This window comes from Myotis myotis, unplaced genomic scaffold, assembly GCF_014108235.1.
Source record: "Myotis myotis isolate mMyoMyo1 unplaced genomic scaffold, mMyoMyo1.p scaffold_m19_p_12, whole genome shotgun sequence".
NCBI lineage: Eukaryota > Metazoa > Chordata > Mammalia > Chiroptera > Vespertilionidae > Myotis > Myotis myotis.
Window position 1 is genome coordinate 23,660,724 of NW_023416316.1, and position 15,946 is coordinate 23,676,669.

General features: G+C 36.2%; 1 protein-coding gene across 6 annotated transcripts in view; it reads left to right on the forward strand.

Annotated features, from left to right (window-relative positions):
* The window catches only part of ERP44 (endoplasmic reticulum protein 44), a 65,461-nt gene that overhangs the window by 34,024 nt on the left and 15,491 nt on the right, over nucleotides 1-15,946 (forward strand). For all 6 annotated transcript variants that reach the window (XM_036330205.1, XM_036330199.1, XM_036330204.1 and 3 more), the window contains 7 exons: nucleotides 473-588; nucleotides 5,985-6,169; nucleotides 7,419-7,534; nucleotides 8,006-8,063; nucleotides 10,009-10,125; nucleotides 13,819-13,930; nucleotides 14,846-14,987. In XM_036330205.1, the coding sequence (XP_036186098.1) occupies nucleotides 473-588; nucleotides 5,985-6,169; nucleotides 7,419-7,534; nucleotides 8,006-8,063; nucleotides 10,009-10,125; nucleotides 13,819-13,930; nucleotides 14,846-14,987 (846 nt within the window). The remainder of the gene's footprint in view (nucleotides 1-472; nucleotides 589-5,984; nucleotides 6,170-7,418; nucleotides 7,535-8,005; nucleotides 8,064-10,008; nucleotides 10,126-13,818; nucleotides 13,931-14,845; nucleotides 14,988-15,946) is intronic.

Below are 15,946 nucleotides of genomic sequence, written 5' to 3' on the forward strand. Positions count from 1 at the left end.
TAGTATGCTAACTTGCCTCTAAAATTAGATTGAACTAGTTCTGAATTGGTCTAGAGATTTTGAACAGTAGTCTAAAAGTATGTTCATTATTTAGAGGAAACTAATTTCTTTTATAAATGTCTAAATCTTTGTAGTTGCAAGTGCCAGTAGATATATCTTAGAGGGTGTATTTCAGGCTTGTTTCATGGCCTTTATGTGAGAGCTTTAGCTGTGTGTTCCATAATATTGGCCATTTTCCTAAGGTGAAAAGATAAACCAAAATATTTTAGTTACTTGGACAATCTTTGAATAAAAAGTTGTCTTCATCTCCAATGAATGACATCAGGATTCATCCCTAAATTAATTCATCCCTAATTCAGGATTGTATGAAAAGCTATTTATTGTATATATGCTAAATATCAATGGATAATAGCTGAAATAAAATTTTATTGAGTCTACTTTTCAGTTTTAATTGGTATCCTTCTCTGCATAGGTGTCGTTTCAGCCAGATGTTGCATCCAATTTTTGAGGAAGCTTCCAATGTGATTAAGGAAGAATATCCAAGTGAAAATCAAGTAGTGTTTGCCAGAGTTGATTGTGATCAGCACTGTAAGTACCTCAGTAGGAAGTCTGGAAGAAACTGTCTCATCCCCACCTCTCCTTACACACACACTTCTTTTTCAAAAATGCTCTGCTTCAAGTGACCTTGCTCAAAATGTTAATAGTTACTTTTTTTATTCTTATAACACTACTTTCCATTTTGTCTGCGTGAAGGGTTTAAAAAATTTATTTTGTTTTTTCATCAAAATATAATAGGGCAAGCATATAGATAATTAACTTGTATGTGGTATTATTGTTTCTATTCTTGTTTCTATTCTTGTTTCTGTACTGTGTGGCCCAGCTCTCTACTAAGGTAGAATCTTTTGTTGTAGAATCAGAAGCTCCCTACTTACTGTCATATGGAGTTGGGCAAGTTACTTAAAAAAAAAAAAATCCCTCAATTTGTTTCAGCACTTGCCATAAAAAGTGTGTGTGTGTGTGTGTAGCAAGAAAGAGAAATATGGTAACTAAATATTGTAAAATGTTAAATTTAGGTGAGGGTATTTTTTATCTTTTCTGATAGTGCAGTGAACCAAACTCTATAAGTTTGAATATTTGCAAAATAGAGAGTTGTTATAAAAAGAAATCACTGAACCTGTAATTTGTCATTGGTTAAGAAAAGAGGCAGAAGGGAGGGAGGCCTTGTTGCTCTAGAGATTTTGAGAAGGTGTGTGTGTGTGTGTGTGTGAAAGAAGCTTCACATCTGTATTGTACAGGTGTACTGTGATGTTGTTAATTGTAGTTTCTGCTGAGTTTCACTATGATAAAGGCCTTCAGCAGTCATTGAGTTTAAAATTTTCTTGAATGGACTTTTACTGGCGTTTTGAGGAATACTTAGAGCCACTCTATAGCTTTTGGAAACTGACCAGAGTTCTATCAGTTTTTCAGTGAAAACCTCCCATGAGCCATGGTAATTGAGGCCATTTTGTTGCTTATGAAATCGCCCACTTTCATATATAAAAATGTGTAATGGGACTAATTTTCATAAAACATTCCAAGTGAGTATTTTTAAGGTAGTTCCAGTGGTTGGCAATGCATGGACTCATTCCTTAGAACGTGTTGGGAATCCTTCTGAAGTCCTCTGTGCCAGTTTACTAGTTTATCAGGAAACCCCATGTGAGTACATAATTATAGGAAACGCTTCTTTGATTTGCTGCCTGCATTTCTTCCTGTCTAGCAGCATTCAATGGAGTGCTTTCTGCCTTACCTTGACCTTACTTTATATGCCTTTCCTAGGACTTTTTTTGTTGAAAGGTAAAGGTAAATAGGCTGAGAACTTAGAACTGGGGTAGGAAAGAAAGCAAGAGGGATATAACAGGCTGATTTTACCTAGTCAGCCCTTTTGCTTCTGTGTATGAGCTGGATGTAGCCACTTTAATTCCCTCCCCCACCACCTTGCCACCTCACTGCACCTCCCAAAAAAAGTTGGGAAATGTAGAAAGAGAATTTTGAACTCAGACTGATGCTGGAGTGTCATCAGGAATGGTGCCTAGCACGTAGTAGTATTTCAATAATAGTTGTTGAATAAATGGATGGATAAATGAGTAATAAATACTAGCCAGCATATATGAACTGTTCGTTTTGTAGATACTACATTTAGTACTTTAAGTAGATTATTTCATTATCTTCCAACAGTACAATAAAGTATTCCTGCAATATTTTGTCAAATCTAAATTGTCAGGAATTATAAGTCACACTTTTACCTATAACTGGAAAAAAAAACACCCAAAATTACAACACAATACTTTATCACTTAGAATTTTTATATCTGTTATAAGAACTATTTTAGACTTACTTAGATACAAACTTTTTATCATATTATTGTATGATAATAATATGGAAAGTAAGTTTGTTCCTAAAAAAGAAAGTAATTTTGTTCAAGTAATCCTGAAACAATTTTACATTCGAAATCTTACTCTTGTGTATCCCTTTCCAATTCGGAGTTACTGATTTTTGTGTTTTTCTATACAACTAGAGGCCCGGTGCACGAAATTCATGCGCTCCTGGGGTGGGGTGGGGGGGTCCCTCAGCCCGGTCTGTGCCCTCTCGTAGTCCGGGAGCCATCAGTTGGACATCCTTGGCGCTACTGCGGAGGTGAGAGAGGCTCCCGCCACCACCGCTGCACTTGCCAGCCATGAGCCCGGCTTCTGGCTGAGCAGCACTCCCCCTGTGGGAGTGCACTGACCACCAGGGGTTAGCTTCTGCATTGAGCGTCTGCCCTCTGGTGGTCAGTGCACATCATAGTGACCGGCCATTCAGTTGATTTGCATATTAACCTTTTATTATATAGGATAGCAGCTTCTGTGCCATTAAGAGTGTTGGTAATACCCTTGATTAAAGAATGTTACTCTTTCTAGGATTTTCTTCCAACCTGCTGATACCCATTCTGCAAGTATCAATGCTGGCATTTTATTATTTGACTAATCTCAGCTTATTACTTTCTCAATTGAAAGGTCACTGCTGGTTAAGCAACTTTTATTCAAAGTTAGCAAAATATAACCAAAACATTAATAGTCATTTTCCCCAATGGTGGTTGTATTACAAATGCTTCTTCTTTTCTTCTTTGTAATTGTCTTTGTTTTCCAAAATTTCTACATATGCACACAGTTAAAACTTACCCTTGCTTCAGCTGTGGATCATCTCACTTTATCTCATCTTCTTCAGGCTTCTCATTTGGGGAGTTTGGGAGAATTCATCCCTAACGGTGGTCATGCTGCTTTAAGTGCAGCTAGTCCCATCATCTGCCCCTGGTGAGACTGGGTTCTCTGCTGACCTCCAGTGGCTATAGGCTGTATGGCAAGGGACATTCAGAAATGATTTGCTGGTCAGTGCAGAAATCCTATCATTTTTAGGAGAGTAGTTTGTAATTTTCCTTGAATTAGGCAAGATTTTGCTCCCAAATATCCAAGTTACTCTTCCCTGTCTTCTTTCCAGCACTACCTTTAACCTTCCACATTGCAAATTGAGAAGCTTTATAAGAGCTATGCATAAATGAGGCATTAAGACATAACATAATTATAGACAACAATATTGTGTTAAAAACATCAAACTTGCCCTAGCTGGTCTGGTTCATTGGACAGAGCATCGGCCTACGGACTGAAGGGTCCCAGGTTCGATTCCAGTCAAGGGCACATGGCCGGGTTGTGAGCTTGATCCCCAGTAGAGGGCGTGCAGGAGGCTGCCAATCAATGATTCTCTCCCATCATTGATGTTTCTATCTCTCTCCCTCTCCCTTCCTCTCTGAAATCAATAAAAATTTAAAACACACACATCAAACTTGCTAAGAGACTGGATCTTAATTATTCCCACCACAAAAGAAGAAATTTCAGTTATGTATCAAACCAATATGTTTTACACATAAACTTGCAGTGTTATATGTTAAATATATTTCAATAGAATAAGTTTTAAAAAAGAATAAGAAAAGATATGGTAAAGAATTCATGTGCATAAAACAGAACTTGGATGTGTAGACTTGAGTCCTGAATAAGCATCTAGGCCAGGGGTGGGCAAACTTTTTGACTCGAGGGCCACAATGGGTTCTTAAACTGGACCAGAGGGCCGGAACAAAAGCATGGATGGAGTGTTTGTGTGAACTGATTTTTTAGTTTTATTCATTTTAAACGGGCCGGATCCGGCCCGTGGGCCGTAGTTTGCCCACGGCTGATCTAGGCTTTCTCTATATTTTCGTTTAGGGTTTATTTTGTTGTTGTGTTTTTATTTTTGTTTTTTTTCCTCATTGAGGGGAAGGCATGACTTGGGAGTGAGAAACGATACATAGGTAGCAATGGTCCTCATCCTGGAATCACAAAAACATAAGCCCTATCTGTTGAAACCTCTTGCCTCTTTGTACTGTCTGCCATGGATAATCATGGCCGGGTGGACACTGCTGAGACAGAGCTTGAGGCAGTTTCCCCGTTTGGACCCTGCTGGGCATGGCTGAGGTAGGCAGGCAGGCAGAACCCATCAAGGAGAATAAGTGACCATTGAAGCAAAAGTACATGCTAATTTTCCAATCAGCAAGCTATTAACCTTCTGTAATTTCAATTCTTTTGACATCCATTTTAACATTTGATCTATCCAGTTAATAAAAATATTATTATACCCCTTAAGTCATTCTTTGTTATATTGTTAAAATGTCACACTGTAATTATTTTAAAATCACCTTTGACCAAAGCTTGTAAGAAGTCGCCTTTATGTATGAGATTATTGATCAATGTAATTTTAAGGCTATTGCTTTTTAATAATTAACAGCCACATAATTGTGCAGCACACCTGCTGTACGTGTCGTTTGAGGATTAAGCAAGCCTCTGCTCCCCTGTTTTCAAATGTTATTTAATCTTTTTCTATCCGTAAGTAGAATTTTAAGACAACCTAAAGGTTGCTGTGTTAAGTTTGTAGACAGACTTCTTGTTACTTCTGCCAGGACCATTGCAGTAGCTTCCTTACTAGTCTCCCTCTATAGTTCTTTCTACCATCAAATCTCCTAGAAAATTAAGGTGGTCAGCAGAAATGTTTTTGCCATTCTGATTGTTGTGTTTTGTTTCTGTTTTACAACTACTAGAAATGAAGGCAGGTTAGACAATTTTCCTGGTGTTTTGTGTCACCATTTTAGAATTTTGCTTTCATTTTTGCTCAGTTAAGAAAAAGAATTTCACCCGTTTTAGACCACTTCAGTGCTCTCCCAGGTCACCTTTATTCTAAAAATTCAATGCATCTTTTATCATTTTCATATATGACATAAGGCATCTTAGTAATTGTGATTCCTAAAAAAATGACATCAGCATACATCTGGATTTAAGTTCTTATTTTGAGACTATAAACAGGTTTTAATGACACAGGAAAAGAATTTTCATTTCCTGAGATTATATCTATAGGTCATAATAAAAGGTTTATTATTTTGTGTCTCTGTGTGTATACTGCTGAGTTTTGGATTTTATTGTATTAGTTTACATAAAATTTGCATATTTTCAAAATTGACATTTTGTGCATTCTAATTCCTTTTTGGAATATATTTATGATAATGTTTACTAACAGTTATTTAAAGTTTACTGTGTCATGCACTTGTATTATCTTATTTAGTCCTTAAAACAATCCTGTGTGGTAGAAATTATTGTTCTTACTTAACAGATGAGAAACTAAGGCATAGATAGTTGATTTGAGTTACAAGTTAAAGAGCCAGTAAATAGCAAATGTGGGATTTAAACCAGGTAACACATGTCCAGATCTTGCCTTCTTAACCAGTACAAACGCATCATGATTAATATTTTTTCTCTAACACTGAAAAATAACTATTGAACCAAAATGTCTTCACTAAGTCACTGTAAGAATTTAGACTGTTTGGCTAATGGACTTACCCAGATCAAGTATGAGAGTGAAGTTAATTTTTTTTCTTTTCATTCTTTTAGCTGAAATAGCCCAGAGATATAGGATAAGCAAATACCCAACCCTCAAATTGTTTCGTAATGGGATGATGATGAAGAGAGAGTACAGGGGTCAGCGGTCAGTGAAAGCACTTGCAGATTACATCAGGCAACAAAAAAGTGACCCCGTTCAAGAACTGCATGACTTAGTAGAAATCACCACTCTTGATGTAAGTGGTTAATTTTTGCTGGATCAAATGAACATTGCTTTGTTTAAATAATGTAAACAAATTCTTATGCAATCAAGGAATCTGTATATTTTCTTATAGTTAATTGCAATGGATTTGACATATATATACTTTTAGCAAATTGAGTTTTTCTTCAATTGTTTCTCAAGGGAAATGCTAATGTTTTATTGACCCTTTGGGTAAAATGTATAGCATACAGTAAAATTGCACTAATTTGAATTATTGAGGTCAAAGGGTAGCCTGAATTATGAAGAAATAGATGCTAATGGCAGGCCTACACAACCAAATTTCCATGTGTTCCTTGGTGGAGATCCTCCAGGTGTCTGCTCTGATTACTCCCATATCAGCTCTTTGATATGTGTTTTAGTGTCCTGTAAAACAGCCCCCTTTAATAATAAGCTTAGCAAACCCTTTTCTTTGTACACTAAGTTGTGTTTAATAAAATAAAAACAATTGCGTTTGGGCTTTAGATTGTCATTGTCAGGTTTGAGATTTTATTTGTATCCTACTTACAAGCTAATATGTTAAGCAGTTGTAGTTTCATGGATGACAAAGATATAAGGCTTATGGGTCAGTAACAAAGGGCTTTATTGCTCGCATTACAGCCACCAGTGTGAACATGTTTGCATTTGTTTCTTCGACCCCCAAGTCTTATGGAAGTGACACAGAGGGTCCAGTTAGATGCCTATGTGTACAGTGAGTTGTGTTATAGGAGAACTCTGGGCTCCGGAAACACCCATGTTGGTGCTAGTAAGAAGCCTGCTGCTCTCTGTCCCGGAGGGAAACATTACCTCATACCTCAGTGTTGCTAGCTGCAAACACAACCCTTAGAAATGGTCCTGGTGAAGAGTGGTTGGAGTTTTGCAGTTTGTAGCAGTGTGAGAGACCCATGGGGGAGTCTCTACCTACAGTCAGTCACACGTTATGAATTGATGTACTAGTTTAAAATACTTTAGAATTAGTCACTTTAATTAGGAAAAGACTGTCATATAATTATCTATTTATTGAAATTTTAACATAAAATGCTAGAAGGAAATGTTCATATTTACATTAGACTATAGTTAAGATTGCTTTCAAACCAATGTAATCTTTAATAGTTTTGGACTAGGTGTTAAGTCAAATGTGTATTTATAGTCATACTTCATTTGGAGATAATTGAACAAGCTGGGTAAATGAAATAACATGTTTATAGAACTGCATATGTTTGTAAAATAATTACATTATTTTACAGCGCAGCAAAAGAAATATTATTGGCTATTTTGAGCAAATGGATTCAGAACACTATAGAGTTTTTCAAAAAGTAGCGAATATTTTGCACGATGATTGTGCCTTCTTTTCTGCATTTGGGTAAGTATGTTGGTTGAGAGTGTGTCAATTTGGCTGAGATGTTAAAAGTAAAAAGTAGAAAATTCATGGATGAGTCTGACTTACAAGCAAATAATGTGTTTCTTGATTGGTCTACGGGACCACATCAATGACCTTGACCCCAGTTAGTGGTTACAGTGTAGGTTTAAAAATAGCATTTTAGTGCTAAAACTACCAATCCGAACTTATAAAATACTGAGTCACAAAAGCAGGAAACTAAAATTTCCCTTTAAAAAATCTGCCTTGCGCTAAATTTTTGTTCAGTAAATTTTAAAAATATATGTTTTAGTTGTTTAGTGCATAGTCATAAGTAGGAAAGATGATGGATAAGTATATGTTTCAAATAGATAATTCATACATTGCAAAACAGCTAACTAATTCTTCTTCATTCAGGTGTATTACTGCTATTATTTTTCTTAAAACTTATTAGTACTACTTCTCTCTTCCTATTAGGACTGTTTCAAAACCAGAAAGATACAGTGGAGACAGTATAATCTACAAACCACCAGGGGTAAGTTGCTTTTTTGTAGTATAATTTTAAATATAAATTAAATTCTTAAATTGTTTGTCATTGCAGTTTTTCACACATAACAAAAAATAGAATCTATATTTTTCAAATTTATAATTTTCATTTTAATGTTTGCAGTGTTTTGACACACTGAAGTTTTTAATGTTTATGTAGTCACGTGAATGAGGTTTTTATTTAGAAAACTCATTTCTTATTCTGAATTCAGATAAGTCTTTGCCTCTATTGTTTTGCAAGGGCATGACTTTAGGAGTAGCTTACATAGTGTGCCCTTCTCTAGACGCCAGTAGAGTGTCTCACCGTGTGGTTTGGTTGTAAAGAGCGTGGGCTCTGGAGTGAGGCTGAGTTGTAATGTCAGATCTTCCACTTGCCTAGGAGTATAACTCTGGGGAAGTTTCTTAGTTTCTCTGTGTTTCAGTTCATTAGTAAAAGCAGCCATCATAATAATGGTCCTGCTTTAGGGGATACTTCAGGGATTAAATGAGTCAACATATTTAAGGCACAGTAAACCCTCCATTTTGCAGACCTTGATTTAACGGACAAAAATTCTGATCCGTATCTCCTTATGTGAAAGTTAATACCCTGTTAATTTAAAAATGCTTTTAACCAAGATTTGCTTATAATTAAATTAACAGGGTTTTTTAATTGTTGTTATTAATTCACTGTTATTTTTAACAAATTTTAGTGAATAAGCCATATGTTAGAAGAAACACTGTAGTAATTTCACTGACATGAATATTATATATCTACAACTGTAGTTTACATATTTAAATCCAAAAGTCACCTCTCGTAAACATTAGCACATGCTCACACTGCATCGCACTTGGTAATTGGTTCTGTTTTCACCTGACGTGACTTTCTGCAGCAGTTTTACAAGTGCTGGCCAGTGTCCCACCGTGCATTAAGCCACACCCCAGCTGTGCGCATTTATTTACTCGCAGTGACTGGCAAATGTTAGCATTTACTAGACCAATTCAGTATAAATTTAAAATTACAGTAATACATATAGAAAACTTTTCTGTGAAATTAAACTTTCCATACATACTTAATTTTAAATACACAAACGTGTCTACATAAGTAAGAACACATAACTAATTTGTCAGTGCTTTAACATACCCATTCGGAAAACCTACTTTATTGTATAATGGACTTCCAGCTTTAACAGATAGCCCTTTGCCTGAAGTTGTTATATCAAGGTTTTACTGTGCTCACAACAGTGTTTGGACATGGCAAGTTTACTCAGATAATGTTGGCTGTTATTCTTACCATCATTTTAGGTACGTCATAAATATTGATTTTGAGTCTATATGGAAGTAGATACTATAGATCAGGGGTCCTCAAACTACGGCCCGTGGGCCACATGCGGCCCGCCGAAAACATTTGTTTTTTTACTTCAAAATAAGATATGTGCAGTGTGCATAAGAATTTGTTCATAGTTTTTTTTTAAACTATAGTCCGGCCCTCCAACGGTCTGAGGAACAGTGAACTGGCCCCCTGTTTAAAAAGTTTGAGGACCTCTGCAGTGTAGATAATAAATATTAGAGATAGCCATGCCTTAGATTTACATAGTCTTGTATTTTTCACTGGAAGTCTCCAGATTTTCTTCTAATATCTTCAACTCTAAGGATAGATGACTTAATTTTTTTAATAACTTTTTTTCACAATGCCTGCCTGCCATTGGTGAAGGTACTGATAAACAGTTAATTAGCCCAAATCCAAGGAAAAGCAGAAGGCTTAGGGATCACAGGGTGAATAATCACAATATTATCAGCTTTTTATTATTTATAGTCCTCTTTCTCAGAAGTTTCATGTTTTTTGCTTTTGTATCCCTTATTGATTTTCTGGGCTCATATAGACGGCTCTAGGATGCATTTTTGCTAACACAGGTTAGATTTGTTTAATACAGTATTTTTCTCTGTTTTTGTAACAGCATTCTGCTCCAGATATGGTATACTTGGGCTCTATGACAAACTTTGATGGGATTTACAATTGGATTCAAGATAAATGCGTTCCTCTTGTTCGAGAAATAACATTTGAAAATGGAGAGGTATGGGCTTTCTAATGTCGGTTATTATTTTTAATTTTTTAATTCAGATTTCTGAAAAAGCAAACTTTGTCCACTCTTACTATTTTATCACATACTTAACCTTTAATAAAAATCATACAGTCAAACATAATGACATCATAACTATTTCTGTAATACAGGCCAGTGGCTTTCACCCGGGCCATCCCAGGACTCCTCTGTTGCATTTCCTGCAATGTCAGTGGGTCATTACAGTCTTGAAAATGCCTCGGGATTCTGATAACCACCCCTGTTGGAAGATTCTTGTTTAGGGGGTGTCCTTTAGAAGCATAGTTACAATCAGTTATTTAGTGTGAATAATTCTTTGCCATCTAAAGGTTGTTCTGATTGCTTTCTATCCTAAAAGAATGAAGTCATGAAAAGCAATGATCAGTTATCATGTAATTGACCTCAGTGATTCCATGTGTCTGAAATAAAGCAAACTTACGAAAACAAAACACAAAAGTCAGAGATCAAGGAGCATGTACAAGGGGCTAGGTCTGTGAGATGCCTCTTTCTATTCTTCACTATGTTCAAAATATATTTTTCTTTTAATTTCACTCCATGTTTAAAATCCAATCTAATCAATTTTTAGAAAACATTATCACATAGTAAACACACCCACCTAATCACCATTTAGTCAGAAGATGGCAATTCTATAAAGGAATCGGATGTTAAGTATTTTAAGTTTGCAGTTCATACAGTTTCTGTCGAAACAACTCAACTTCACAGTGTGGCACAAACGCAGCCTCACCCAATGCATAAATGTGTGGTTGTGATCCATTAAAGCTTGCTTGCTTGTGTTCTTTCTTAGCTTATTTATCAAATGAACATCGCTGCTACTTTTCTTAGTTCTCTAGGCTTCAGGTATGCTTGGTTGAATTACATACATTTTTATTGTGTTAGCTCAGTTAGTCCTCAGAGGCTCAGAAAGATTTAGTAACTTGTCACAATTATTCACCTGCTTTGGCAGGAATACTTTGAAAAGTAGAGTTTAAAGGTATAGACTGGAAAAATCTTAAATAGTAATACAGGAGTTCCAACTACCCCTCAATCATTTCCAGGGTGGGGAACCTTTTTTCTGCCAAGGGCCATTTGGATATTTATAACATCATTCGCTTAATATAATTCACTTAATATAAATTTATGTTGCTATGGAAAAAGCTCCTAGATTTATTGAAATTCAAATTCCGCCTGCGATTGCCTTGGCAGGGCCAGCCCAAATGCTTTCTCAGGCCTTATACAGCCCGGGCCAGACGTTCCCCACACCTGACAGTGGGGAAATGTCTGAACCTGGTTGTTTTGCTGTCTCGCTCCTGAGTCTTTTAATGCCTGCTCTGGAGAGAATATGTTGATGTGGATACAGGAAACTTAAAAATCCAAGCAGCATAAACTACCAACTGCTATGTTAATGTATGTAAATTAGTTTAGCAAAAAGATTTTTTTTTCAAACTATTAATCTACTTATTACTTTTCTCCTAATAGTTGTTAGTTCATCCATACTTTGGTTTAATAAAGTAATACTAGTATGTTATATTTGTTTTTACGTTTAACTTTCTAGCTCTTACGTTTTCTAAAAGGTGACTTTTGAGTCTCCTTTCCCAATTATATTTATTCAGAAACATTTGTGTCCTCATGTCATAGGTTGATTGCGCATTATTGCATATAAAAATCTATGAGCAAAAGAGAAGTGAAATAAGATTCTCTGTGTTTAAGGGGTTCAGTCTGGTGGTTCACTTATATAGATAATGTAATATAAAGACATGTCCCAGGCCACCTGAGGGGCACTGGGAAAATGTTCTGGGAATTCAGAGGAGAGAATTCATTTCCACTTTGGGCAGAAGTGGGGCAGAATCAGGGATGGTTTTCTAGACAAGGCTTCCTTCAGTCCTGAAAGAAAAGGGCTAAAGGAGGAGCAGAAATACTAATGGAAATAGGGAAGTGAAAGTGTATTAATATTGAGTGCTGAAGGTTGGTTAGACGTTGTAATGGAGATATTACACAGGAAGTTGGCAATCTAGACTTGGATTCTGAACTGGAACTGGGCATGGAGAGAGAGAGAAAAGGGACCAATGAGAAGTGCTGATTGGGATTGTTGAACTAGTCGAAATTGCCAAGCTAGAGCAGAGAAGTCCAAAGACAGACCATGGGGAAAAGTAGCAATGCGTGAGAGAAAGAAAACTGAGCCCAAGAGATAAAGAGTGGGGAAGAGGAAACTTTAAATCAACGTAACAGAAGATCAGTGTGATGCCAGGAGTCAAGGAGGAGAGATGGGAGTGTGACTGCTAATGAGTATGGGGTTCCTTTCTGGAGTGATGAAAATGATGTGGAATTAGGTAGTGTTGATGTTTGCAGACCTTGTAAATATAATAAAACCCACCAGTTTGAACACATTAAAATGGTGAATTTGGTGGCATGCGAGTTACATCTCAGTTTTTAAAAAAGTAAATGTGATAAGAAACTTTATACTTTATTCTGTACATGAGTGTAACAGGCTTAAACATGGAACTAGGAACCAGGAGAAAACTCTTGTCCTATAAGATGGGTTCCAGATTCAGTTTTTATAAAGTATAGGACATTTGAGCTTTCTGCTGAGGCAGTTTCTAAATTACAGAGAGACGCACAAAAGGATAGTTGATGGAAATAATTTTATTAGGCCATTCTGAACTTATCCTTATGAGTCAGAACTTAGCATTTGTTAGAGAGAATAAATGTTTAAAATCTGTCATCACGCCCTGACCGGTAGGCTCAGTGGATAGAGCGTTGGCCTGCGGACTCAAGGGTCCCGGGTTCGATTCCAGTCAGGGGCATGTACCTGGGTTGCGGGCACATCCCCAGTGGGGGGTGTGCAGGAGGCAGCTGATCGATGTTTCTCTCTCATCGGTGATTCTAGCTCCCTATCCCCCTCCCTTCCTCTCTGTAAAAAATCAATAAAATATATTTTAAAAAATCTGTCATCACATTTCTCATATTATTCTCCAATAACAATGAAAAATTTAAAGCACTTTATAATTTTCAAGACGCTTTTGTGTATGTATATCCACAAGGTATATAAACACACACATATATAGTGGTGGGTATTTTTTAATGTTGAAAATTGTGTATTGGTTGAAAACTGGCTATGTTATGGGAGTTTGTTATTTGCTCTGAATCAAACACTTTTCAGCTCGTCTAAGTTTTTGCGTACACCTTAAAATGAACATAAGTGTGCAAAATAAGATTTATTTACTGCTGGTACATTCAGTTTTTCAGTGTTATCTGTGAAGACAGTTTACCCCACCCTAAAATCTGTAGGGGAAAACATGTCTACTCCACCCTAAAATTAACATCTTGATAAAGAACCAGCAGTTTCTCCCTTGGTCAACTCATTTATCAAATGCCATGGCTTCACCCAATTCTAGCTAACAGCCCAGCCCAGTGGTTACTTTAAGGCAAGTCAATTTCTGCAGGCAAGCAGGATGAGTGGGTGAGTCCTCTGAGTGCCGGGGTACTTCAGGTATAGGAAATGTCTTTGGACTTCTCCATTAAGGCTAATGTTTATTTACACCTTTGGGCCTTATTTTTTTCCTGGGATGTTGCAATTGTTGCATGTTGGGTTGAGTTCTAAATTGTTCCTACTTAGAAAACAGCTACAAGTGGAGAGGCCTGATAATTCTCATTAAATACTTCTCTACACAGGAATTGACAGAAGAAGGACTGCCTTTTCTAATACTCTTCCACATGAAAGAAGATACAGAAAGTTTAGAAATATTCCAGAATGAAGTAGCCCGACAGTTAATAAGTGAAAAAGGTAGACAGATGAAGGTGTTTATTTTCATCTTTTCTCTTGGTTTCTTTCTCCCCAACCCCTCTCCCATTATAGCCTCAGAATTTACATGTAAACATTGGGTGGGAGGTGTAGTAGAGAGAGTATACGAAGCAGTGGCTTTTTAAAATAAACCATGGCTGTTTTAGCTCCCTAAATCAAATAGCTTGGAAAGTGGGGTCATAGGTGGACACCGTCAGTTTTAGGCACTTGCTTTTAGCACATTGATACTTGCCTGGTCCCTTCCTAATAGACAGTCTCAGATATATTGCTGAGATAACTTACAGAATCTGGTTAATGTTTATTTCTAAATGAAAGAAAGTGCATTCTCTGTGGACTTCTCCAAAGCCGCAAAAACAATTTGAGATATGACCAACTTTCCCTTTGTAGTTAGAGAAGAAAATCAAGCATAATAAACTGAAGGCATTGTATAGAGCTATACCCTTATTAGTGACTTAGTAAATATTTTGGGGGTTGAATTAGATTGAAAATCAACCAGTAGGGACCAGAAGGGCTCCTTGATGAAATGAAGATGGCCTGGGGAAGACAGTTTATATGTCAGTTTCAGGAACTTGCTCTCCAGACCTGGGTAATCTGCAGTGGGTAATCTGCAGAGCAGAGGAGCATCCATGCAAGAAAATTCACTATAAAAATTCACTATAGCATTTGAATTCAGGTTGAGTTCAGATAATTTATGAGAAAATTATACTCTCTGCCCTAAGAGCTCAAATCCTACCTCCTTTCAGTGTTGAAATATTTAGGTTTTAGTTTTTGTGATCTATATTACTCTAAAGCATTTTGGTGTTTTTTTAGTATGTTACTTTTTATGAACTTGCAATGTTATGAGAATACAATTAAGAAAATTCTGATCTATCTTTTCCGATTCTTTTTCTTCTAAAGGTGCAATAAACTTCTTACACGCGGACTGTGACAAATTTAGACATCCTCTTCTGCACATACAGAAAACCCCAGCAGATTGCCCCGTAATAGCTATTGACAGTTTTCGGCATATGTATGTGTTTGAAAACTTCAAGGATATATTGTAAGTATTCATTTTGTTGTTGTTTTTTAATTATTGATATATGTCTCAAAAATGAACTGAAAACAATTGTTTGGATATTTTAAATCTTATGATGGAACACTAATCTATTATTTGGATAGAAAAAGTGCTATTTTTTTTTCACTCTGAAATGTGGTATAATAATTGATTATAAGAATTAGGATATATCCCTATCAAAGGGCCAGCATTAGGTGATCCTAATCTCTGAAAGAAAATTTTTGAGAAATTAGTTCTGATTGAGTTTGGTCTTTGCACATCAAGGTAAGCAGAATATAATTCTAGGTCAGGTTAAAGGAAATTGGTAATATTGCTGCTTATGTGTGACCGTGTCTAGCAAGCATACTAGAGGTACTTAAGACCCAGAAGATGGCTATGACTAGGCATTTCTAAGAGCATAAAGCTATCAACTTTTGAAAGAACAGAGAAGCTTTCTGACTCTTCTCAGCTATTTCTTGTATTAATAAACATAAATCTTGTAACTACCACAGATATTAAATTTTTATCAATTTCTGAGATTTAAATACAATGGTAAAAGTGGAGATGTTTCTTCATATATGAAAAATTTAAGCAATACTATGGTATTAATTCAAATTAGATCTTTTAAAATTCATTTACCTTTTTATGTCCAAAGATTAAATTGCACATTTAGAGGATGATTTGCAGTCCTATTTCAGAGTGAATTATCTTGCTCACTTCTACATATTTCAATAGAGATGTGGTTGTTTGATAGATGAGTCTCAGTCCTAACATGTAGGAAGCCCAGAATTGAGTCCTGCCTTTGGCAAGTCAGTTAACTCCATCTTGTTTCTTTACACTTAAAATATGGTTGATGGTACAACCTACCCAATGAGATTGTTACAAAAATTAATGTGTTCTAAGCCATAAAGTACTAACAAACATTAGTTGTTTTTACTTTACGTATATTCAAAAGAATACCATTT